Raw genomic sequence first — 19,280 nt, forward strand, 5'->3', positions numbered from 1 at the left:
CCAAATAATTTATGAATTACGTACAGTATTTCCCTGATCAATCACCAGAAACTAACATTTTCTGCAAAAACTGCCCAAAAATCAATGTCTGAGGAGAATGGCAATATCTCCTAGCTCTAAATGAATTAGAACTTTTTCTTTCAACTAAAGGTAGTAATTGAGGTCCTCTACAACCCCTTAAGTACGCAAAGGCTAATTCATTAAGGATAAGTGTGCATCCATCCCAAAATTCATGAGCAAAAATCCATCGCAAAAATAGCAGAAAATTGATGTGTTAGAAAAATGGCCATATCTCCCAACTCATAATGAACTAAGGCTTGTGCTCTTAACCATATATATTAATCTAGGCCCTCTACAATCCCTAAAATTTTCAGCCTTTGAATCATTACACAAAATTAGTTACATCATCCGTAACAGGAATGCAAAATATAGTAAATACAACTACAACAGCAATGCTATTTTACAAATAACAAACTGATAAAGAAATTTTTTTGGCCAATGAAAGATTGCTCCAAGACCCAAGATTATCCTACATCAAGCATAGACAAGACTCTCGAGCTGATTGATAAAGCTTGGGTGTTTTGAATGCATAACAAGATATGGAAGTATCAAAGGAGACCTCGATATGTTTGACCAAATGCCAAACATACAAGTATTGATATTATGAATAGGTTGAGAGAAGATTCTTGGTTGCAAAGCTCACGGTAATGATAGGATGGAAAACCATTGATCTACTTAACTCATGATGGATAACATCAACATGCTCAATGGCTGGACATAATGTCTGACTTGTGAAAGACTATCATGTTGAGAGGTATCAATATATTTGACATGATTATGAAATACACGCGCATCAATCTTGGATGGATTCATAGAACAAGGATGGATGTACCATGAACAAGGAACATAAATTGACCAAGCATGCCAAAACATGTGGTATGTTTGACATAATCATCGTTATGGCTTTGTGGAGAATCAAATCGGAAAGAACTTGGAAAGATACTATTACGTGTAGCTTTGGAAAATGGCAAAATGGGATATGCAAAGCTAATTCAAACATGGATGTTTCATGTCCATTGAGTTGAAGAAATGAAGTCAAACACACCAAACTTTGCGCAGCCTATAATCAACCTATTCTTCTCATCACATATCTTAGAATGTTCCATTTGTAGCTCACGACATAGGACAGTTTGAATCTTGGAAGCATGTGAAATGTTTGTCAGAATGTCTTCGGAAACAATATCCTTGAGATGCCTTCAAGAATAAGTCAATCATAACTAGATAAGTGAAGTTCATATCTAGAAGACTAGTGATTAGATGTATATGCATTGTTAGTGATTCTAGCTTATGTTTTTCTTAAGGGAGCTTTCCTTGTATAGGTTAATTCTAGCAAGGTTAATCAACCTCTCCTGAATCACATATTTAGGATGTGGCTATTAACCATGGGGGACTAGTTCTTAACGTCGTTGTCTATATAAGGAAATCATTTTGGTTTTGTAAGGGGATTGTTTTATTGGATTTAAGAATTAGAGAATACTTATATTGGAGTGTTGGTAGCAAGACAATTTTTGAAAGTGTGTACCGATCTTGTTCTTGTAATCAAAAGTTTTCTTTTATGTTTCTTGGTGCAAGGAAATAAAAGGAAACACATTTTGGGTTCTCTTTCTACAAATCTGAAATGTTGAGATGTTGATTCTTTTTGTTATATGTGTTTTCATATTGTGCAAATGTTCATGAATTATTGAATCAACATTGTGTTAATGGTATCCTTCAAGTGTAGCTCTTGATTGTTCTTATTAGCAGATAAGGTTAATCTAAGAAAGCTTTGAAGTCATTTGGTGCATCCGTCGTCAGTAACTTTCTCTCTATCTTTCAAAGTTTTAATTCTTTTATGTTGAAAAATCAAATACACCCATTGTACGAGGGAGCTTCCCCTCTCAAACACAGAGGACAATTGTAATTTGGTAGTGATCAGTTTCAATCTCTCCAATTGTTGGCACAGTTGTCACTGAGCGAATAAGGCCAATTTTAGAAGTAACTATTACATGGAAAATCTTCTACTCAAAGGGGTTTCAAAGTCAAACCATAAAGAACTAAATGCAAACTTGATGAAACTTCAAACTTATTAAATAATAATTTTAAGCAAACTACTCATCTAAAAATAATAATAATAAAATATATGGAGAACATTATATTTTAGAGTACATTGAGAAATAATTAAATGTAATCATGAGAAATAACTTTAGTCATATTAAGATAACTTCAATAGAAACAGTACATAATATTTAGATTAAAACATTTAGGTTTTCAAACAAAAATACTCCCAATTACGTCGATATATATCATACAGTACTTTAAACAAACTGAAGAAAACATTTCAAAGCGAAGCAATAGATCCCTTCCTACAGATCAATGTTGGCGGTAGTCGGTAGTAACTTTTGTCATTAAAAGCAGACATCCAGCACTGTCCAGCCAACCACTCTGCCGTTCCAGCAGCCCAACTCAGTCGTCCATCCACCGTCCACAATAAATTGCAGACAATGAGCCGCCTCAACCAACAAAATAACAGTGCATATTTAATATTATATTTAATGTAGTTTAACATGTGTAAAATATGTTGTGTGTAGAGAGTTCTCATACCCTCTATAAATAGAGGCCTTATGTAATGCATTTGGGTAAGGCAGTAAGACAATGAAATCAGTGTTATTTCTCTTTATTTGTCTCTCTTTGCCTTCAAATTGTTATCAGAGCATGAAGAGCTGGGCCTAGGAGCAAAAGAATTATGTGTTGATATATATAACTGCTGTAGCAGTGAATGAAGCTTCTAATGTTTTCTTGATTGCAGATCATTATCAGCTTCTAAAGTTGGAGACTAGTGGCTGCCAAGATTGAGAGAAGAGAAGATCTCAGTTTAATGTTTGAAGAAGGTATGAGCTGATTTCTTGGAGTGAAGTCTAATGTTAAAAAAAAATTGTTAAAAGGGGAAAATAAGCATTATAATGTTGTTTGTTTAAGCTATATGTCATTGGCTTAGACTTGTTTGGTGGATTTGCTTTGTAAAGCAAAGTTTAAAATTGTAAGGTGCAGTTGTAACTGTGTATTAATATGGCTTCAGGAAGTAGTATAGCTCAACCACAAATTCCAATATTTTCTGGTAAAAATTATGAATTTTGGGCTATAAAAATGAAGACACTGTTTTGTTCTCAAGGCATATGGGATCTTATTGAAAAGGGTTTTATTGAACCACAAGATGAGTCTACATTAACACAAGATGAAAAGGATAAATTACAAGATAACAGGAAAAAAGATGCTAAAGCATTGTTTCTAATTCAACAATCTTTAGATGAATCAATTTTTCCTAAGGTTTGTGCTGCTAAAAAGTCTAAAATTGCATGGGATATTTTAGAAACAGCATATCAAGGGACATCAAAAGTTAAGATTGCTAAATTGCAAACTTTAAGGCGTGATTTTGAAAATTTGTGTATGAAAGATTCAGACTCAGTTGATCAGTTTCTAAATCAAGTAATGAATGTGGTTAATCAAATTAGATCATATGGTGATGATTTGACAGATCAAAAAGTTGTTGAAAAGATACTTCATTGTTTGCCTAGAAAATTTGATGCCATTGTTGTTGCCATTGAAGAATCTAAAGATTTGACAATACTATCTATTGATGAATTGATGGGCTCACTTTTATCTCATGAATCAAGATTGAACAGAAATAACAATTCTTCTTTGGAGAATGCATTTAGATCGCAGGTATCTTTTGGCAGAGGAAGAGGAAGATCAAACTACAGAGGAAGAGGAAGAGGTAGAAGCATAGATGGACGTGGAAGTCCAAATCAAGAAGAGAGAACAAATCAATCCATTCAGAGTTCTAATAGAGGACGTGGCAAAAGTTCATTCCAACACCCATCATCAAGGTTTGATAAATCTTGAATTCAATGTCATTATTGTAAGAGATTTGGTCATATTGCAAGTGAATGTAGAAAGAAACAAGAGGATATTGAAAATAATGGTGCTAATTACTCAGATGTATCTGATAACAATTCAGGAAGTTTATTTATAACTTGTAATGTTGCTCAAGAAAGCTCTAGTGATATATGGTTCCTAGATAGTGGATGTAGTAACCATATGACTGGAAATAAAGATTTGTTTGCTAGCTTGGATGATTCTGTAAAATCTGAAGTAAAGCTAGGAAATGATAGTAAAGTCTCTGTAATGGGAAAAGGTGTTATAAATGTCTTGACAAAAAATGGAGGAAAAAGATATATTCCTGATGTGTATTTTGTGCCTGGATTAAAACACAATCTCATGAGTGTTGGTCAACTAGTACAAAAGGGTTACAAGGTTTCTTTTGATAATGATGTTTGCACAATCTTGGATAGAAATCCTAGTGGCAGGTTAATTGCAAGGGTCAACATGACACAAAATCGAATGTTCCCCCTCCAGATTCATTGCATTCAAGGAGGAAAAGAAGTTAGTTTCAAGACAGTATACTCAAATCAGTCGTGGCTATAGCATTTGAGGTATGGTCATCTTCATTTTGATGCTTTAAGCTTATTACAAAAGAAGAATATGGTGAAAGGATTGCCTCAAATATTGAAACCACCAAGTTCATGTGAAAGTTGTATTTTGGCAAAACAACATAGAGAAAGCTTCCCAGTAGGAGATTCATATAGAGCAAGAGCGCCCTTGGAATTAGTTCACACTGATATATGTGGACCTATGCAAACTCCATCTTTAGGAGGAAGTATATATTTCCTAACATTTATTGATGATTTTAGTAGGAAGATTTGGATATACTTTCTCAAACAAAAAAGTGAAGCTTTTGAAAAGTTCAAGGATTTCAAAAATTTGGTTGAAAAACAAAGTGGTCACTACATCAAGGTATTGCGATTTGACAGAGGTGGTGAATTCAGTTCTAATGATTTTCTAGAATTTTGCAGATTTCATGGAATTAAGAAGCAGTTTACCACAAGGTACACACCACAACAAAATGGTGTAGCAGAAAGGAAGAATAGAACCATAATGGAAATGGCAAGGAGTATGTTGAAGGCCAAAAATCTATCCAATGAGTTTTGGGCAGAAGCAGTAGCATGTGCTGTATACATTTTGAACAGGAGTCCTACAAAGAGTGTTAAGAACACAATTCCACAAGAAGCATGGAATGGTAAGAAACATACAGTATCCCATTTTAGAGTTTTTGGCTGTATTGCTTATTCATTAGTTCTATCTGAATTGAGAAAGAAATTGGATGATAAAAGTGAAAAATGCATCTTTATTGGCTATAGTGAAGAATCAAAGGCTTATAGATTGTATAATCCCATTTCAAAGAAATTGATCATTAGCAGGGATGTTAAATTTGAAGAAGAAGATTCATGGCATGAAAATGATAACAAACAAGTCACAAGAGAAGCACCAATATTACAAGGTGATGATGAATTAAAGGAACATGGGACTCAATCAACACCCAACACTCCACCAAGGAACTTTGTGCAAGGTGCCTCACCTCCAAGTTCAAATGTAAGTGATAAATCTGATTCAACATTCTCAACAACAGGTTACAAAGGTAAGAAGACAAGAAGCTTCAAAGAAATATATGATCAAGAAGAAGAGAATGTAGATATTTACTCAAATTTTGCTTTATTTTCTTGTGATCCATTGTATTTTGATGAAGCAATTAAAGAAGATAAATGGATCAAGGCAGTGGATGAAGAAATTGACTCTATTGAAAGAAATAACACATGGGAATTAATGGATTTACCTAAAGGAAAAGAGTGTATAGGAGTCAAATGGGTTTACAAAACTAAATTTGATGAAAAAGGTGAAATTGTTAAGCACAAGGCAAGACTAGTTGCTAAAGGTTTTTCACAACAATATGGAGTTGATTATAATGAAACATTTGCTCCAGTTGCTAGACTTGACACAGTTCGAACTATTTTAGCAATAGCAGCACAAAATGATTGGAAATTGTATCAAATGAATGTAAAATCAGCTTTTTTGAATGGTTTTCTTGATGAAGAGGTATATATTAAACAACCACCTGGTTATGAGGTTAGTGGGCATGAAAACAAGGTATATAAACTAAACAAGGCACTTTATGGTTTGAAACAAGCTCCTAGGGCTTGGTATAAGAGGATTGATTCATACATGATAAGTAATAAATTCAATAGAAGTAACAATGAGCCCACGTTATATGTTAAGACTAATAGGGAAGGTCAGATTTTGATTGTATGCTTGTATGTTGATGACTTAATATTCACTGGAAATCTATCAGTAGACATGTTCAAGTCAGAAATGATGAAAGAATTTGAAATGACAGATTTGGGGTTGATGAGATATTTCTTAGGTATTGAAGTTATTCAATGTGACAAAGGTATCTTCATTTGTCAATCCAAGTATATAAAGGATGTTTTAAAGAGATTTAAAATGATGAATTGCAATCCAGTGTCAACTCCAGTTGCAACAGGAACAAAACTTAGCAAGGAAGAAAAGGGCTCAAATGTTGATCCAACTATGTTTAAAAGACTTGTTGGAAGTTTAATGTATATGACAGCTACAAGGCCAGACATCATGTATAGTGTCAGTTTAATCTCAAGGTTCATGGAATCACCACAGAATTCTCATTGGCAAGTTGGAAAAAGGATATTGAGATATATTGCAGGAACAATGGGATATGGAATTCTATATTCCAAAGCTAACAATTTTGGTTTGATTGGTTATACTGACAGTGATTTTGCAGGTAGCATTGATGACAGGAAGAGCACTTCTGGATATATCTTTCACCTTGGATCAGGAGCTACATCATGGGCATCAAAGAAGCAACCTATAGTGACAATCTCATCAGCTGAAGCAGAATATGTAGCTGCCACTTCCACAGCATGTCAAGCAGTATGGATGCGTCGAATTTTGTTCGATCTTCACCATCATCAGGAGGAACCAACGCCAATTCTTTGTGATAACAAATCAACAATAGCATTATCTAAAAATCATGTATTTCATAAGAGGAGCAAACATATTGATACAAGGTATCACTTCATCAGAGAATTGGTCAGTAATGGAGAAATCCACCTTGAGTTCTGCAAATCTAAAGATCAATTGGCAGATATATTCACTAAGCCATTACCAAAGAATAACTTTGAATATCTGCGAGAGAAATTGGGTATTACTGATGCAAAATTTGTTAATGACAAAAATTAAGGGGGAGTGTTGGCGGTAGTCGGTAGTAACTTTTGTCATTAAAAGCAGACATCCAGCACCGTCCAGCCAACCACTCTGCCGTTCCAGCAGCCCAACTCAGCCGTCCATCCACCGTCCACAATAAATTGCAGACAATGAGCCGACTCAACCAACAAAATAACAGTGCATATTTAATATTATATTTAATGTAGTTTAACATGTGTAAAATATGTTGTGTGTAGAGAGTTCTCATACCCTCTATAAATAGAGGCCTTATGTAATGCATTTGGGTAAGGCAGTAAGACAATGAAATCAGTGTTATTTCTCTTTATTTGTCTCTCTTTGCCTTCAATCAAGCAGAAGTAGTAAACTCAGGATCATCTTCCAACTTGTTCATGGTGGCCAGAGAAAGGCAAACCTCCAATTCAACGGTCCCCCCACCTTCTCTACTCGAATGAGCAGACACCTTCCCGTCAAAGTGATTCCCCATCCCACTCCTAACCGCTACCGGTCTACCCCACCCGAAATCATTCTCATACATCTCAAACCGCGGAGAGTTCCCAATCACTATACAATTCTTCTGAACCTGATCCAGTGTAATAACAACCTGCTGCTTACGCCACTCATCAATCATATTCTTGATAGCCCCGTCCATGTGACCACCAATGACCGGTGAATCCCGGTTGGCCCGGTCCTTGAAGCGGCTGATCGTCATATTTTAACCCTTAGTGGAGGCGGGCAAAACCTAGGGATGTGATCGTCCGGGTCGAAGCCGAGCTTAACTGTGGACCCACCGAGCCTTAGCATGGAACGGTGATGGATGGGATTGAGAGGGATATTGCAAGAGTTAGTCCTACAGAGGTGGGCCCATGAGTTGAAGAAATGCCAGAATGAGCTGCCGTCCGCTACGGCATGGTTGACCGTTCAACACACCGCCATGCCATCTTTCAGCTGAGTTACCTGCATTTAATAAAGAAGAGCTCCCTACCTACCAATGGCACTATCCTGTAAACCTAATTTTGGGAAAATATTTTTGGTGTAGTGTGCGACCGGCTTACTTCTGGGTGGAAAGGAAGAAAAATAAGGCAAAAGAGAAGCTACTTCACAATGGATCATTATGTCCATCATTGTCCAACAATTAATTAACATGACTACGAAAATGACCACATGGAAAATCAAGGCATTGTATATGGGAACATGTGAGAGCTCTTGAACTATATTGTGAGCAGGTGGAAACACGAGTATGCAAAACAGGAATTGCGTTCTATTTTGTTTTATTCATTTTGTAATTGCTTTTCTTTAACAAAAAATTAAAAATTAAAAAAGGATTGTGATAACCATAGTGAAAAAAATTTACCATTACATCTTAAAGTCTAAGGCACACAACATTCCAATCAAATATACAAATACTCTAAAGATATACTCAATCTTCCAATTACTTTAAAGGCATCTAAAATAATAATAACTAAAAGTCTATTAATATATTTTAGATATATCAATACCCCTCATTTGGATTCGAAGTACTATTGAACATATTTTAGATGTATCAATATTAAACAAGTTCTCCAACTTTTACTGGTATCCATAGGAGAACATATGTATATGATGATTGACAAATTTTTAAATGGTAATAAATCTTAAAACTATAACATAAACTATAAAACAGTTAAATAACAGGCATAAACAATTAAAATAAAATAGTGGATAAGATTTAACGAGCAGCCGGGAAAGCGTTTCGGCAAGACGGTCTACATGAGAGGAGAAGTCGACAGGGGAAATATGAAAGAGGAGGTCTTGCTGAATGTAGTGGAACAATAGCATTTCTAATTCCAACGGCAACACTTCCAGCTGCTTTTCACCTTCACATGGGATCGCTTTGTATCCCCACGAATCATTTTGCTCTATATAGTCTAACTGTTCTTCTTCTTTGGCACATTCCACTTGGCCTGGGTTGTGAGATTTATAGATAGGCACAAACTTAATATATTCATTGCATTCCTACTTCTTTTAATTGTAATTTCAAGCATGGTGGATGCGCATCAATTCCAATTTCAATGTTGGATATTAATGAACTCGTGATGAATCAAATCTTAAGTAAGATCATTTATTTTGATAGCTAATTTTGTAGAAATGCATCACTTGCACATTAATTGTTAGATTAAGAATGTTGTAATGAAATTGTCACCGATGTAACAGTTAAAAGTTGTAGATATGCTGCTTATACATTTAGATAAGTAAAGATTGATCTCGCCTCAATTTAGACTAAGTGTTTTTCGGTATTATGTCTCATGTTGAAATCGAATGGTTCTTTATGAGCCCATCAATTAAATGGTTCTTAATGAACCCTCCAATTGAATGTTCTTAATGAGTCTATCACAAATCAAATATTGTTGAGCGTAAGAATGAAAAATTAGAAGAAATAGAACTCACAATTACTTTTACTGGTACAATTAAACTGAACTATCTAATTTTCAGCTTTGAATCATTCATAAGATTAAACATGCTTTTAATTTCAGCATTAATAAAAATGTTTTCCATCGCTTTAGATTGACGGCTTACTAATAATTACAAGTGTTTCTTATGGTTTCAAGTGTTCCACATAATCACAATAAGAGAATGGTTTAGTGATATTAATGAGACATTAATATCATTAAGAGGTGGAGAAGATTTCAAAACCTTCTCCAAAGACTCTATTTCACTCCTACATTTCTTAGTTAAGCGATTTTATAATTTCTTGTCGAATAATTGTCAACCCAATTGGAAAATATATTTTTTCAATGACTTTCAAATATTTTCTAATTATGTTGAAATTTTAGCAAAAAGAGGGGTAAAAATTTATTAAGACAGAAATAAATACAACAAGGAGAGCTCAACAAGGAGCTCGATCCTGAGCAACAAGATCATCAAATTCTTGCACCATCTCAAAGGACAGTTGCCTCCTATCCCTAATATTCCAACCCGGATCATGACTAGATGCCCATTTGGCTAAACAATCAGCAGTTCTATTCCATTCACGAGGAATATATGTGAACCTAATGAACTAAAAAGAGGAAGAGAAGAAAAGAATCTGCTTAACAACAGTGGCCAGCTGCCAACTAACATCCTCAAGCTCGTGTGAAGAAAGCATGTTCACCACCACCTGGGAATCAGACTCATAGATAATCTTACTCCATCCCAGCAAGAAACACTATTCCACAGCATATAAAATAGCCTGAGCTTCCATGAGATTTTTAGTATAATCACCCTTATGAATTGAGAAGAAAAATTTAACATCCCCAGAACTACAACGAGCCACTCCGCCAATACCAGCCAGACCAGGATTTCCATGGGAAGAACCATCAGTGTTAATTTTCAGAACTCCACAGGGAGGAGGAGTCCAGTGCCCATCCCGGTTAACTCGACCCTTCCTCTGATGGTGAAGCTGCCTGGATATAGAAGGAAACCTATGAGCCGCAGCCCCATCCTGCAGATGAAAATTGAGGCGATTACAGATAGCAAGATCAACCGGATCCATACCCCCATCAAGCTCACACTTCACAAAAATAGTTTCCTAAAGAGAATGTGATATTTTCCACCAAAGATGCAAAACACCAAGCTGAACATCTTGGAATATGCGACGATTCCTCTCCAACCAAATATGCCAAAGTATGAAAGATGGGCCAGCAATCCAAGCAGCATGGAGAAAAGAAGACTTGGAGGGAGCAGTACCCAAGCGGGCTCAAAACTCAGGCAAAGAGGAAGCATGCCAACAAGAGCAACCCCAAGCGCTCCACCAAAGGTGCCATATCTGAGTAGAATAGGAGCAATGGAAGAACAGATGGGAGACATACTCCTCTCCATTACCACACAAAACACAATAAGAGGGGCCCTGAAGTCCACGTTTACAAAGATTATCCCAGGTAAGAGAATGGTTGTGAGCCACTAGCCACATGAAAAAATTGCACTTGGACCAAGAAACTTTATTCCAAACTTGCTTCCACCAAGGGACCTCAGCATCCCCAAATAATTGTCTAGTTATCTCCCGATACCCAGCAGAGACATGATATCTATTAGACAAGGTACTGCCCCAAGCCAAAACATTTGGACCAAGCAAAGAAGAACACTCTCTAGAGGCCAGAATTTGAGAAAGCTCCCGACGATCCATGTCTGTACCGCCAGGAGGCCAATCAGAAGAATGCTTCCATCTGTAACCAACAACAGGTCCCAATTGATAAGGACTCTTGTAATGAGCCACTTTATCCCATCCAACGGCAAGAAAAGAGTCACAAAGAGGCTAAAGATGAGGGTATATGGATAAAATGGAAGGGAATCCATCCCAAGCATCAGACCAAAACAAAGCCTCAGAACCTCTTTTACATATCCAAAACAGACCCCTCTTTACCAACATCGCACCTGTCTTCAAAGTATGCCAAACCATTGAGCCATGGCCTTCAAGAGGAACTACAGAAACAGAGCAAGGATCAACACCATGAAAATATTTATGAGTGATAATATGAGCCCAAAGTTCATGTTGTCCAGAGCACCATCGCCAATAAAGTTTAGCAGCCAAAGTTTGACTACTCAATAGAGCAGATCGAAGACCAAGACCACCCTCCTTTTTAGGCCTACAAACAGTTGCCCAATTAACCAGGCTCCATTTAGTACTACGCAAATTACCACTCCAAAGGAATTGTCGAGAAAGAGCATCAAACTCCTTGAGAAAGTAAATAGGTGCAGCATGAACCATGCTTCGATAAGTAGGAAGAGCTTGGATAACAGCTTGAAGGTCATAATTTTAATATTTAGCAAATTATATTATTTGTTTCCTAAAAGGTCTTCACCTCTTTTAACAAGACACCTTATTTATTTCCTTAAAAATTTTACCTCTTTTTTAAATTAGCAAAATAAATTCATAAATAGAGACTAATAATATGAATTGGTCATATTTTTTAACTATTGAAGATTCATCCCATGTATATATGGGTGGTGATTTTGTATTTTGATGAAATTTTAAAAGCATTTACTTTTCTTAACATCCTTTGAAGCTTGTTTGTTGTGTATTTGAATTGTAGAATATATTTGTATCTCAACTACAAGTGTTGTTTAGCATTGTGTGATTATCATTATTTTCATAGTCTAATTTCATTTTGTAGAACATCATGTGTTTTACTGAATGATTATTCAAAAAATAAAATTATTTTTATTTATTTTTATTCCTATTTGAACATGTCAAGGTAAAAGTTCTAGATCAAATATTTGTATTGCATTTGGGACATACAAGATATCACAAGTTGCTTTATCGTTAGAATTTAAATGTTAGTTTCAAGTTAACTAGTTCTAACTAATGGATTTTGTAGATGAGTTTTTTTGCTCTTATAGATTTCTCATATGAGATGATCCAAATATGATTAAACTAACCCTCTAATGTTGGCATTTAAAAGCAACATTGTGATCTTAGTATATTGTAAATATTTGTTGTTCAATTATTTACCTTGAAATTTTCAATTTCTTATAGAGCTTCATGTGGATTTCAAATGCTTGCATGAGTATTTAGATCATTTCTCTCCCACATTTAATTAGAATTTTTACATTATATTGTTAAATTAAATGTGTTCATGTACAATAAATACTTTCTATATATAAGTAGTTATTATTTCATATTTGTTTTCAGACATTTTTATTTTCTTAATAAGTATTTTTTTCTTATTTCTCCTTGTTTTAAAAGTGAGTTCATTAAGAAGTGATATATTTTATGTTTTAAAATATATTTAGGTTTGTAATTTAAAATAATTTATTTACATTTGATAATGTAAAAACAAACAACCTCACATGCTTTATTAAGGTGAAAAAGAAGAAATGTATTATGTAAAATTGTGCATTATTTTTCTTCATATTTTCTATATTTTTTGCTCTTGTAAATTTCCCACATGAGATGGTCCAAATATGATTAAACTAACCCTCTAATATTGGCATTTAAAGACAACATTTTGATCGTAGTGCATTTCTAAACATCGCTTGTTCAACTACTTGCCTTGAATTTTCCAATTTCTTATAGAGTTTCTTATGAATTTCAATTTCTTGCATGAGTGTCTTGTTCAACTACTTGCCTTGAATTTTCCAATTTCTTATTGAGTTTCTTATGAATTTCAATTTCTTGCATGAGTGTTTAGATCATTTCTCTCTAGCAATTAATTAGAATTTTGACATTATATTGTAAAATTAAATGTGTACCTGCAATATAAATACTTTTCTAGTAAGAGATATTTTTTTTATTCCTCCACATTTTAAAAGTGGGTTCATTAAGAAGTTTCATTTTCTTTTAGTTCAAAATATTTAATTTTATATTTTAATCTTTTCTCTTTAATACGATTAAAATTGATATTGATGGATTAGATTTCCTTGAATGAAAATTTCTTTTTCATATATTTTGTTGAAGATAATTTTTAGTAGCATCTAAATATATATATCTAAGGACATTACTAAACTAATTTCAATATTAATTTAGATACATTGTAACTTTTGAATAATACTTCTATAAAATCTTCTTTTGTAAAATTAACTTAATTTATGAAATATAAATAAATAAATTGTTTTGATAGTACTATAACTTTTTTAATAATACATCTCCATAAATATGATTCAAAACTTATTTTTAAAAATAGACATTTATTTTAAAAAGTTGATTAAAAATATATTAAAATTTGAATTTATTTATTTTTAATTATTTTATAATAGAAACAAATCTAAACAATTGAAACAAAAGAAAAATGATGTAGATTTTAGTAACTAATTTAAATAATCTTAATCTATTGTACAAAATATATTACTTTCCTAAAAATAAAAAACTATCACCAAAGAATGAAGAAAAAACCTATAATCAAATAAATTATAATTTATATTAACTACGACCTCTATAATTGACTATGTTTTAATTATTGATCTACTTCACTCACATATCACTTTCCTAAAAATAAAAAACTATCACCAAAGAATGAAGAAAAAACCTATAATCAAATAAATTATAATTTATATTAACTACGACCTCTATAATTGACTATGTTTTAATTATTGATCTACTTCACTCACCCATTTAGGTTTGGAATTTAAAATAAGTTATCTACATTTTATAGTGTAAAAACAAAGAACATCACAAGATTTATTAAGGTGAAAAATAAGAAATATATTGTATGAGGCATGGAAGGAGAGAAGAATTTGTTCATCTCATAAATGTTTTGAAGCCAACATGTTTTTTTAAAACACGAAAGTCAATAGTCATATTTTCAGATCTTGAAATCTCATCCATTAGAATAGAGGAAAAGGTTTGAGAGGAGACTTCCTATAAAATAAAGCAGAAGCCACTTTCTATTTTTTACAAAATATTTTATAAGTAGAGGTGCCGGTGAGGCTATCTGCAGCCCCGTTCCCTTTCCACCTTCATAAAACTAAGGGGCTTCTATTTTTTTAAAAAATGAATCTGAATAATCACATAGCAAAATAAAATTTTGCTCTTTCAAGAAGAAATTACAGAGACTCTAACACTATAAAGAGGAAAAATTAAGTATTTGTTTACATTGACAGACACTGCAAACCCTTAGAGTTCAGAAATCTTTGGTCAGAAACTTCTGGAACCAGTATTTCTAAAACACTATGAAATACCTAGAGAGAGGTGTTTAACACAGGCCTCAGCCAAAAATAAACTGAAAATCTCAAATTGATCCCAATTGCCTGCAATAGTAGTAAGAGCCAATGAAAATATAGATAAATAGCCTTTTTATAAATTAAAAAATATATCAAAATAACTAATTATATAAAACACAGTGTGTGATTTGAAACGTCACAATAAAGAATAGATTAATTCTGAAATCCTATCGGTTGAAAGCAATTACTTTGCACACCTTAAGGTTCAACTAGTATTCCTGCCGCAGACAGGAGCTAACAATACTGAATATTTACATCAAATTTTAGTGTTTCAGATAAAATCTAACCACCACTTATTAAAGATATATCATATAACACCTTTAAATGAACCGGAGAAAACATTGCGATGTATCCGTGCATACTAAATGGGTTGGATCAAGAAGAAGCAGTAAACGAAGCATCATCTTCCAACTTGTTCATGGTGGCCGGGGGAAGGCAAATCTCCAATTCAACGCTCCCTCCGCCTTCTCTACTGGGATGAGCAGACACTTTCCCGTCAAAGTGATTCCCCATCCCACTCCTAACCGCTACCGGTCTACCCCACCCGAAATCATTCTCATACATCTCAAACCGCGGAGAGTTCCCAATCACTACACAATTCTTCTGAATCTGATCCAGCGTAATAACAATCGGCTGCTTACGCCACTCATCAATCATATTCCTGATAGCCCCGTCCATGTGACCACTAATAACACCGTTCAACATACCAGCAGGGAAGGAGAGAGGAAAACTGCTAAGCTCGCCAGCCGTAGCGGTCGCGAAAATATTTTGAATAACGCTGCCAAAATAGGAGTTTGGCAGCGGTGGACGAAGCCGTGACCGTAAGTTGACGGACACCCAGAAGTTGGTGGGCTCGTCCGGTGCGAGCCCGCGGGCACGCGTAATGGCCCGCCACAGGTGACCGCATAGTGCCTGGAAGGAGGATATAGTGACTGGTGAATCCCGGTTGGCCCGCTCCTTGAAGCGGCTGATCGTCTCGGCGCTGAAATGGAATATTTTAACCCTTAGTGGAGGCGGGCAAAACCTAGGGATGTGACCGTCCGGGTCGAAGCCGAGCTTAACTGTGGGCCCACCGAGCCTTAGCATAGAACGGTCATGGATGGGATTGAGAGGGATGTCGTCACAGTTATTTCTACAGAGGTGGGCCCATGAGTTGAAGAAATGCCAAAAGGAGGCGCCGTCAGCTACGGCATGATTGACCGTGCAACACACCGCCATGCCGTCTTTCAGCTGAGTCACCTGCAATTTTCATACCAGCATTTAATAAAGAAGCACTTCGTACATACCAAGTTCACTTTATTATGAACCCAATTTTGGTAAATATTACTGTTTTTCAAAGTTTTGTGGAGTGTATGACTGGCTTAATTATGAGGGGAAAGAAACAAAAATAAGGCAAAAGAGGTACTTTACAATGAATCATTATGTCCATCATCAAATATTTAAGTCTCCGTTTGTTTGCTGGAATTAACCTGGAATAGGGAAACGGGAATAGGAAAATTGGAATAGATCTATTCCAATTTTGGCCCAAAATGAGAATAAATCGAATTCCAAAAAAAAATTAGAATTCAATTTATTCTCATTTTGGACTAAAATTGGAATAGATCTATTCCAATTTTCCTATTCCCGTTTCCCTATTCCAGGGTAATTCCAGCGAACAAAAATGACCACATTGAAAATCAAGGCACTGTGTGTACGAACATGTGAGAGCTCGAGAACTATTTTGTTAGGAGGTTGGAACGCAAGGATTTTGGCAAAAGCAAGGATTGTGATATGAATAAATTTTAACTCCTTCTAAGTGGTAAATGAATGCTAATACTTGGTCATTAATTTTATAGAAAGAATAATTGAAAGATGTGTAAGAAAAGGAGGATAGAAAATTTAATATATATTTGAAATAAATACTGAACAGTCAAGTGGTAAATGAATACGAATACTTGTTCATTATTTTTATAGAAAGAATAATTGAAAGACGTGTAAGAGAGGAGGATGGAAAACTTAATATATTTTTGAAATAAATGCTGAACAGTTAGGGAATGGAAAATAAATATCTTATATGATTTTTCCTTTTAAAAATTAGAGGTAGTTTTTTATGGTTTTGAAGTTTGATGTAATAGCATGACAATATAAAAAGCGGAACAAACAAAAAGGTGATAGTGACATTTAACAATATGTGGTTAAGAAAAGTGTCAAAGAGGATGAATAAACAATGTATTGAATGCAAGAGAGCCCAAACAATAATTTTAAAAGTTAAAATCATATGAAATAGAAACTCAAATTAGTAATATGGACAAAACAATTTAGGCAAAGCAAAATATATAGTGCAAAGCAATTTTAATCTAGCATGCCAATAGTACCAAAGACACAACATAGTATTAAATATAAAGTGGAACCATAAATTGTTGATACCCCTATTGATAAGTAGTTCACACAGTCAAATGAACATGAAAAAAATAGTGAAAGATGGGAGCATTAAAAAAATTTGTTGTCATTGCGCACTAGTTTGTGGAAATAATATAGAATTATAAATTTAAAAAGTTATGACACAGAAGAACATTTGAATTATGTAACCTAATCCTCTAATAATTTGATCAAAATCTACAATAAGACAACCATAATCAAGAAGGAGACATATAATAGTCCAAATTAAGAACCATGGCACAATTCAACTTTTAGATCTCCTTAAATGTCTCATCTTATAAAATCTTTAAAAACATTCATTTCATTTTATAAAAACCTTAAACCAAAGTACCTCAATGGAAAATCAGCATTACATTTTAAAGTGTATGACACACAACATTCCAATTAAATATACTAATACTCTAAAGGTTGAACCTTAATTTCTATGATTAAAAAAGTAATAAATTGCTTTATCAAAACTCATAGTTGAGAAACCCTGATCAACATGAAAATAAGAATTAAGGATTGTGTGTTGGTTTCAACAGAGTTCAACATTTTTACTTCTATAAATTAGAGAAAGAGCACTAATTACCCTTCTTTATCCATTATTCCCCCAATTTTTTAATTACTAACTTTAAAGACATCCTTAAAATGATTAGTAAAAGTCTACTAATATATTTGCAATGTATCAAAAGCTGTCATTTCCATTCTAAGTATTAGAACTTATTAGAACTTTTGAACAACTATTAAACGACTTCTCCAACACTATTTGAATCTTTGGTCGAATATATGTACATGAATATAGACAAATTTTGAAGTGGTAATAAATATTAGTACAAATTATTACTGTCCTGAAACTATAACAAAAACTATAAACATTTAAATATAATATATTAATAATCAAAATAAAACAATAGTAAAAATCTGGTGTACCGTTTAAAATATCACTGGATTTTTCTTGTTAGCAGCATGACTGAAGCGTCAGACACCAAGCTTCATTCCAAGACTAAAAGTACTAAATAATCAAAATTGACTTATTTTCCTGAAACCCTAAAGTACAAAGAACTTCAACTTAAACCTTAAACCTTAAAATTCTAGACAATCTTACTCATGCAAAAGATAGGGGAGAACAAGATAGTTCTCTGGAATAATTTACGAAAATATTTAGAAAAAAACGATTTTGTAAAATCCCAGCTCCCTTTAAACCCCAGAAGATAATATACCAAATATACCTGGACTGCGAGCAAGGGAAGGTGATGGCCTTCCAAATTGAGGGCACCGGAGAGAGCAAATAGTTCTTCGACAGCTGGCGCCACGTCTGCTGTTGTCAGATCAGCAATACTTAGATCTTCTGCCTTGGCTTCAATGAAATCTGCGCCGGAATCATCGCAGAGGATATAGATACCACCATCCACAGGGCTGGTTGTTAACCGGCCGGCCAACGGATAAAATTTAACGAGCAGCCGAGAAAGCGTTTCGGCAAGACGCTCGACGTGAGAGGAGAAGTCGGAAGGGGAAATGTGAAAGAGGAGGCCTTGCTGGATGTAGTGGCACAATAGCATTTCTAACTCCAACGGCAACACTTCCAGCTGCTTTTCACCTTCACATGGGATCGCCGGAAATACAATACGCTTTGTATCCACACGAATCATTTTGCTCTACTCACGCTAACTGTTCTTCTTCTTCGGCACATTCCAGTTGGCCTGGGTTGTGAGATTTATAGATAGACACCAACTTAGTATATTCATTACATTCCTACTTATTTTAATTGTAATTTCAAGTATGGTGGATGCGCATCAATTCTGATGCCGCCCTCGGGCCAATTTCAGTGTTGGATATTAATGAACTCGTGATGTATCAAATCTTAAGTAAGATAATTTAATTTGATAGCTTCTTTTGTAGAAATGCATCACTTGCACATTAATTGTTAGATTAAGTATGTTGTCATGAAATTGTCATCAATGTAAAAGTTAAAGTTGTAGGATACACATTTAGATAAGTAAAGATTGATCTGACTCAAGTGT

The 19,280-nt window shown here is 34.4% G+C and overlaps 2 protein-coding genes across 2 annotated transcripts; both read right to left on the minus strand.

Moving 5' to 3' along the window:
• Window positions 1-7,534: 7,534 nt before the first annotated feature.
• On the minus strand, window positions 7,535-7,897 carry LOC149544545 (BAHD acyltransferase DCR-like). The gene has a single exon (XM_089795985.1). It carries the CDS (start codon window positions 7,895-7,897, stop codon window positions 7,535-7,537), a length of 363 nt encoding a protein of 120 aa, XP_089652111.1.
• Window positions 7,898-14,983: 7,086 nt separating this feature from the next.
• On the minus strand, window positions 14,984-18,945 carry LOC149544546 (BAHD acyltransferase DCR-like). Its single transcript, XM_089796413.1, has 2 exons — window positions 18,489-18,945; window positions 14,984-16,098 (listed from the first exon to the last, which is right to left on the minus strand). The coding sequence occupies exons 1-2, from the start codon at window positions 18,906-18,908 to the stop codon at window positions 15,235-15,237; spliced, it is 1,284 nt and encodes a 427-aa protein (XP_089652539.1). The 5' UTR covers window positions 18,909-18,945; the 3' UTR covers window positions 14,984-15,234.
• Between the last annotated feature and the right edge of the window lie 335 nt (window positions 18,946-19,280).

Source organism: Cupressus sempervirens, chromosome 8 (assembly GCF_028749045.1).
Source record: "Cupressus sempervirens isolate cs-2001-9-10 chromosome 8, ASM2874904v1, whole genome shotgun sequence".
NCBI lineage: Eukaryota > Viridiplantae > Streptophyta > Pinopsida > Cupressales > Cupressaceae > Cupressus > Cupressus sempervirens.

Excerpts from the sequence above, each read along its gene's own strand:
- LOC149544545 (XM_089795985.1), bottom strand. The coding sequence starts at position 7,897 with ATGACGATCAGCCGCTTCAAGGACCGGGCCAACCGGGATTCACCGGTC.
- LOC149544546 (XM_089796413.1), bottom strand. The coding sequence starts at position 18,908 with ATGATTCGTGTGGATACAAAGCGTATTGTATTTCCGGCGATCCCATGT. Across the intron at positions 16,099-18,488 it reads TTCCCTTGCTCGCAGTCCAG|GTGACTCAGCTGAAAGACGG; the intron begins GTATATTTGGTA and ends TGAAAATTGCAG.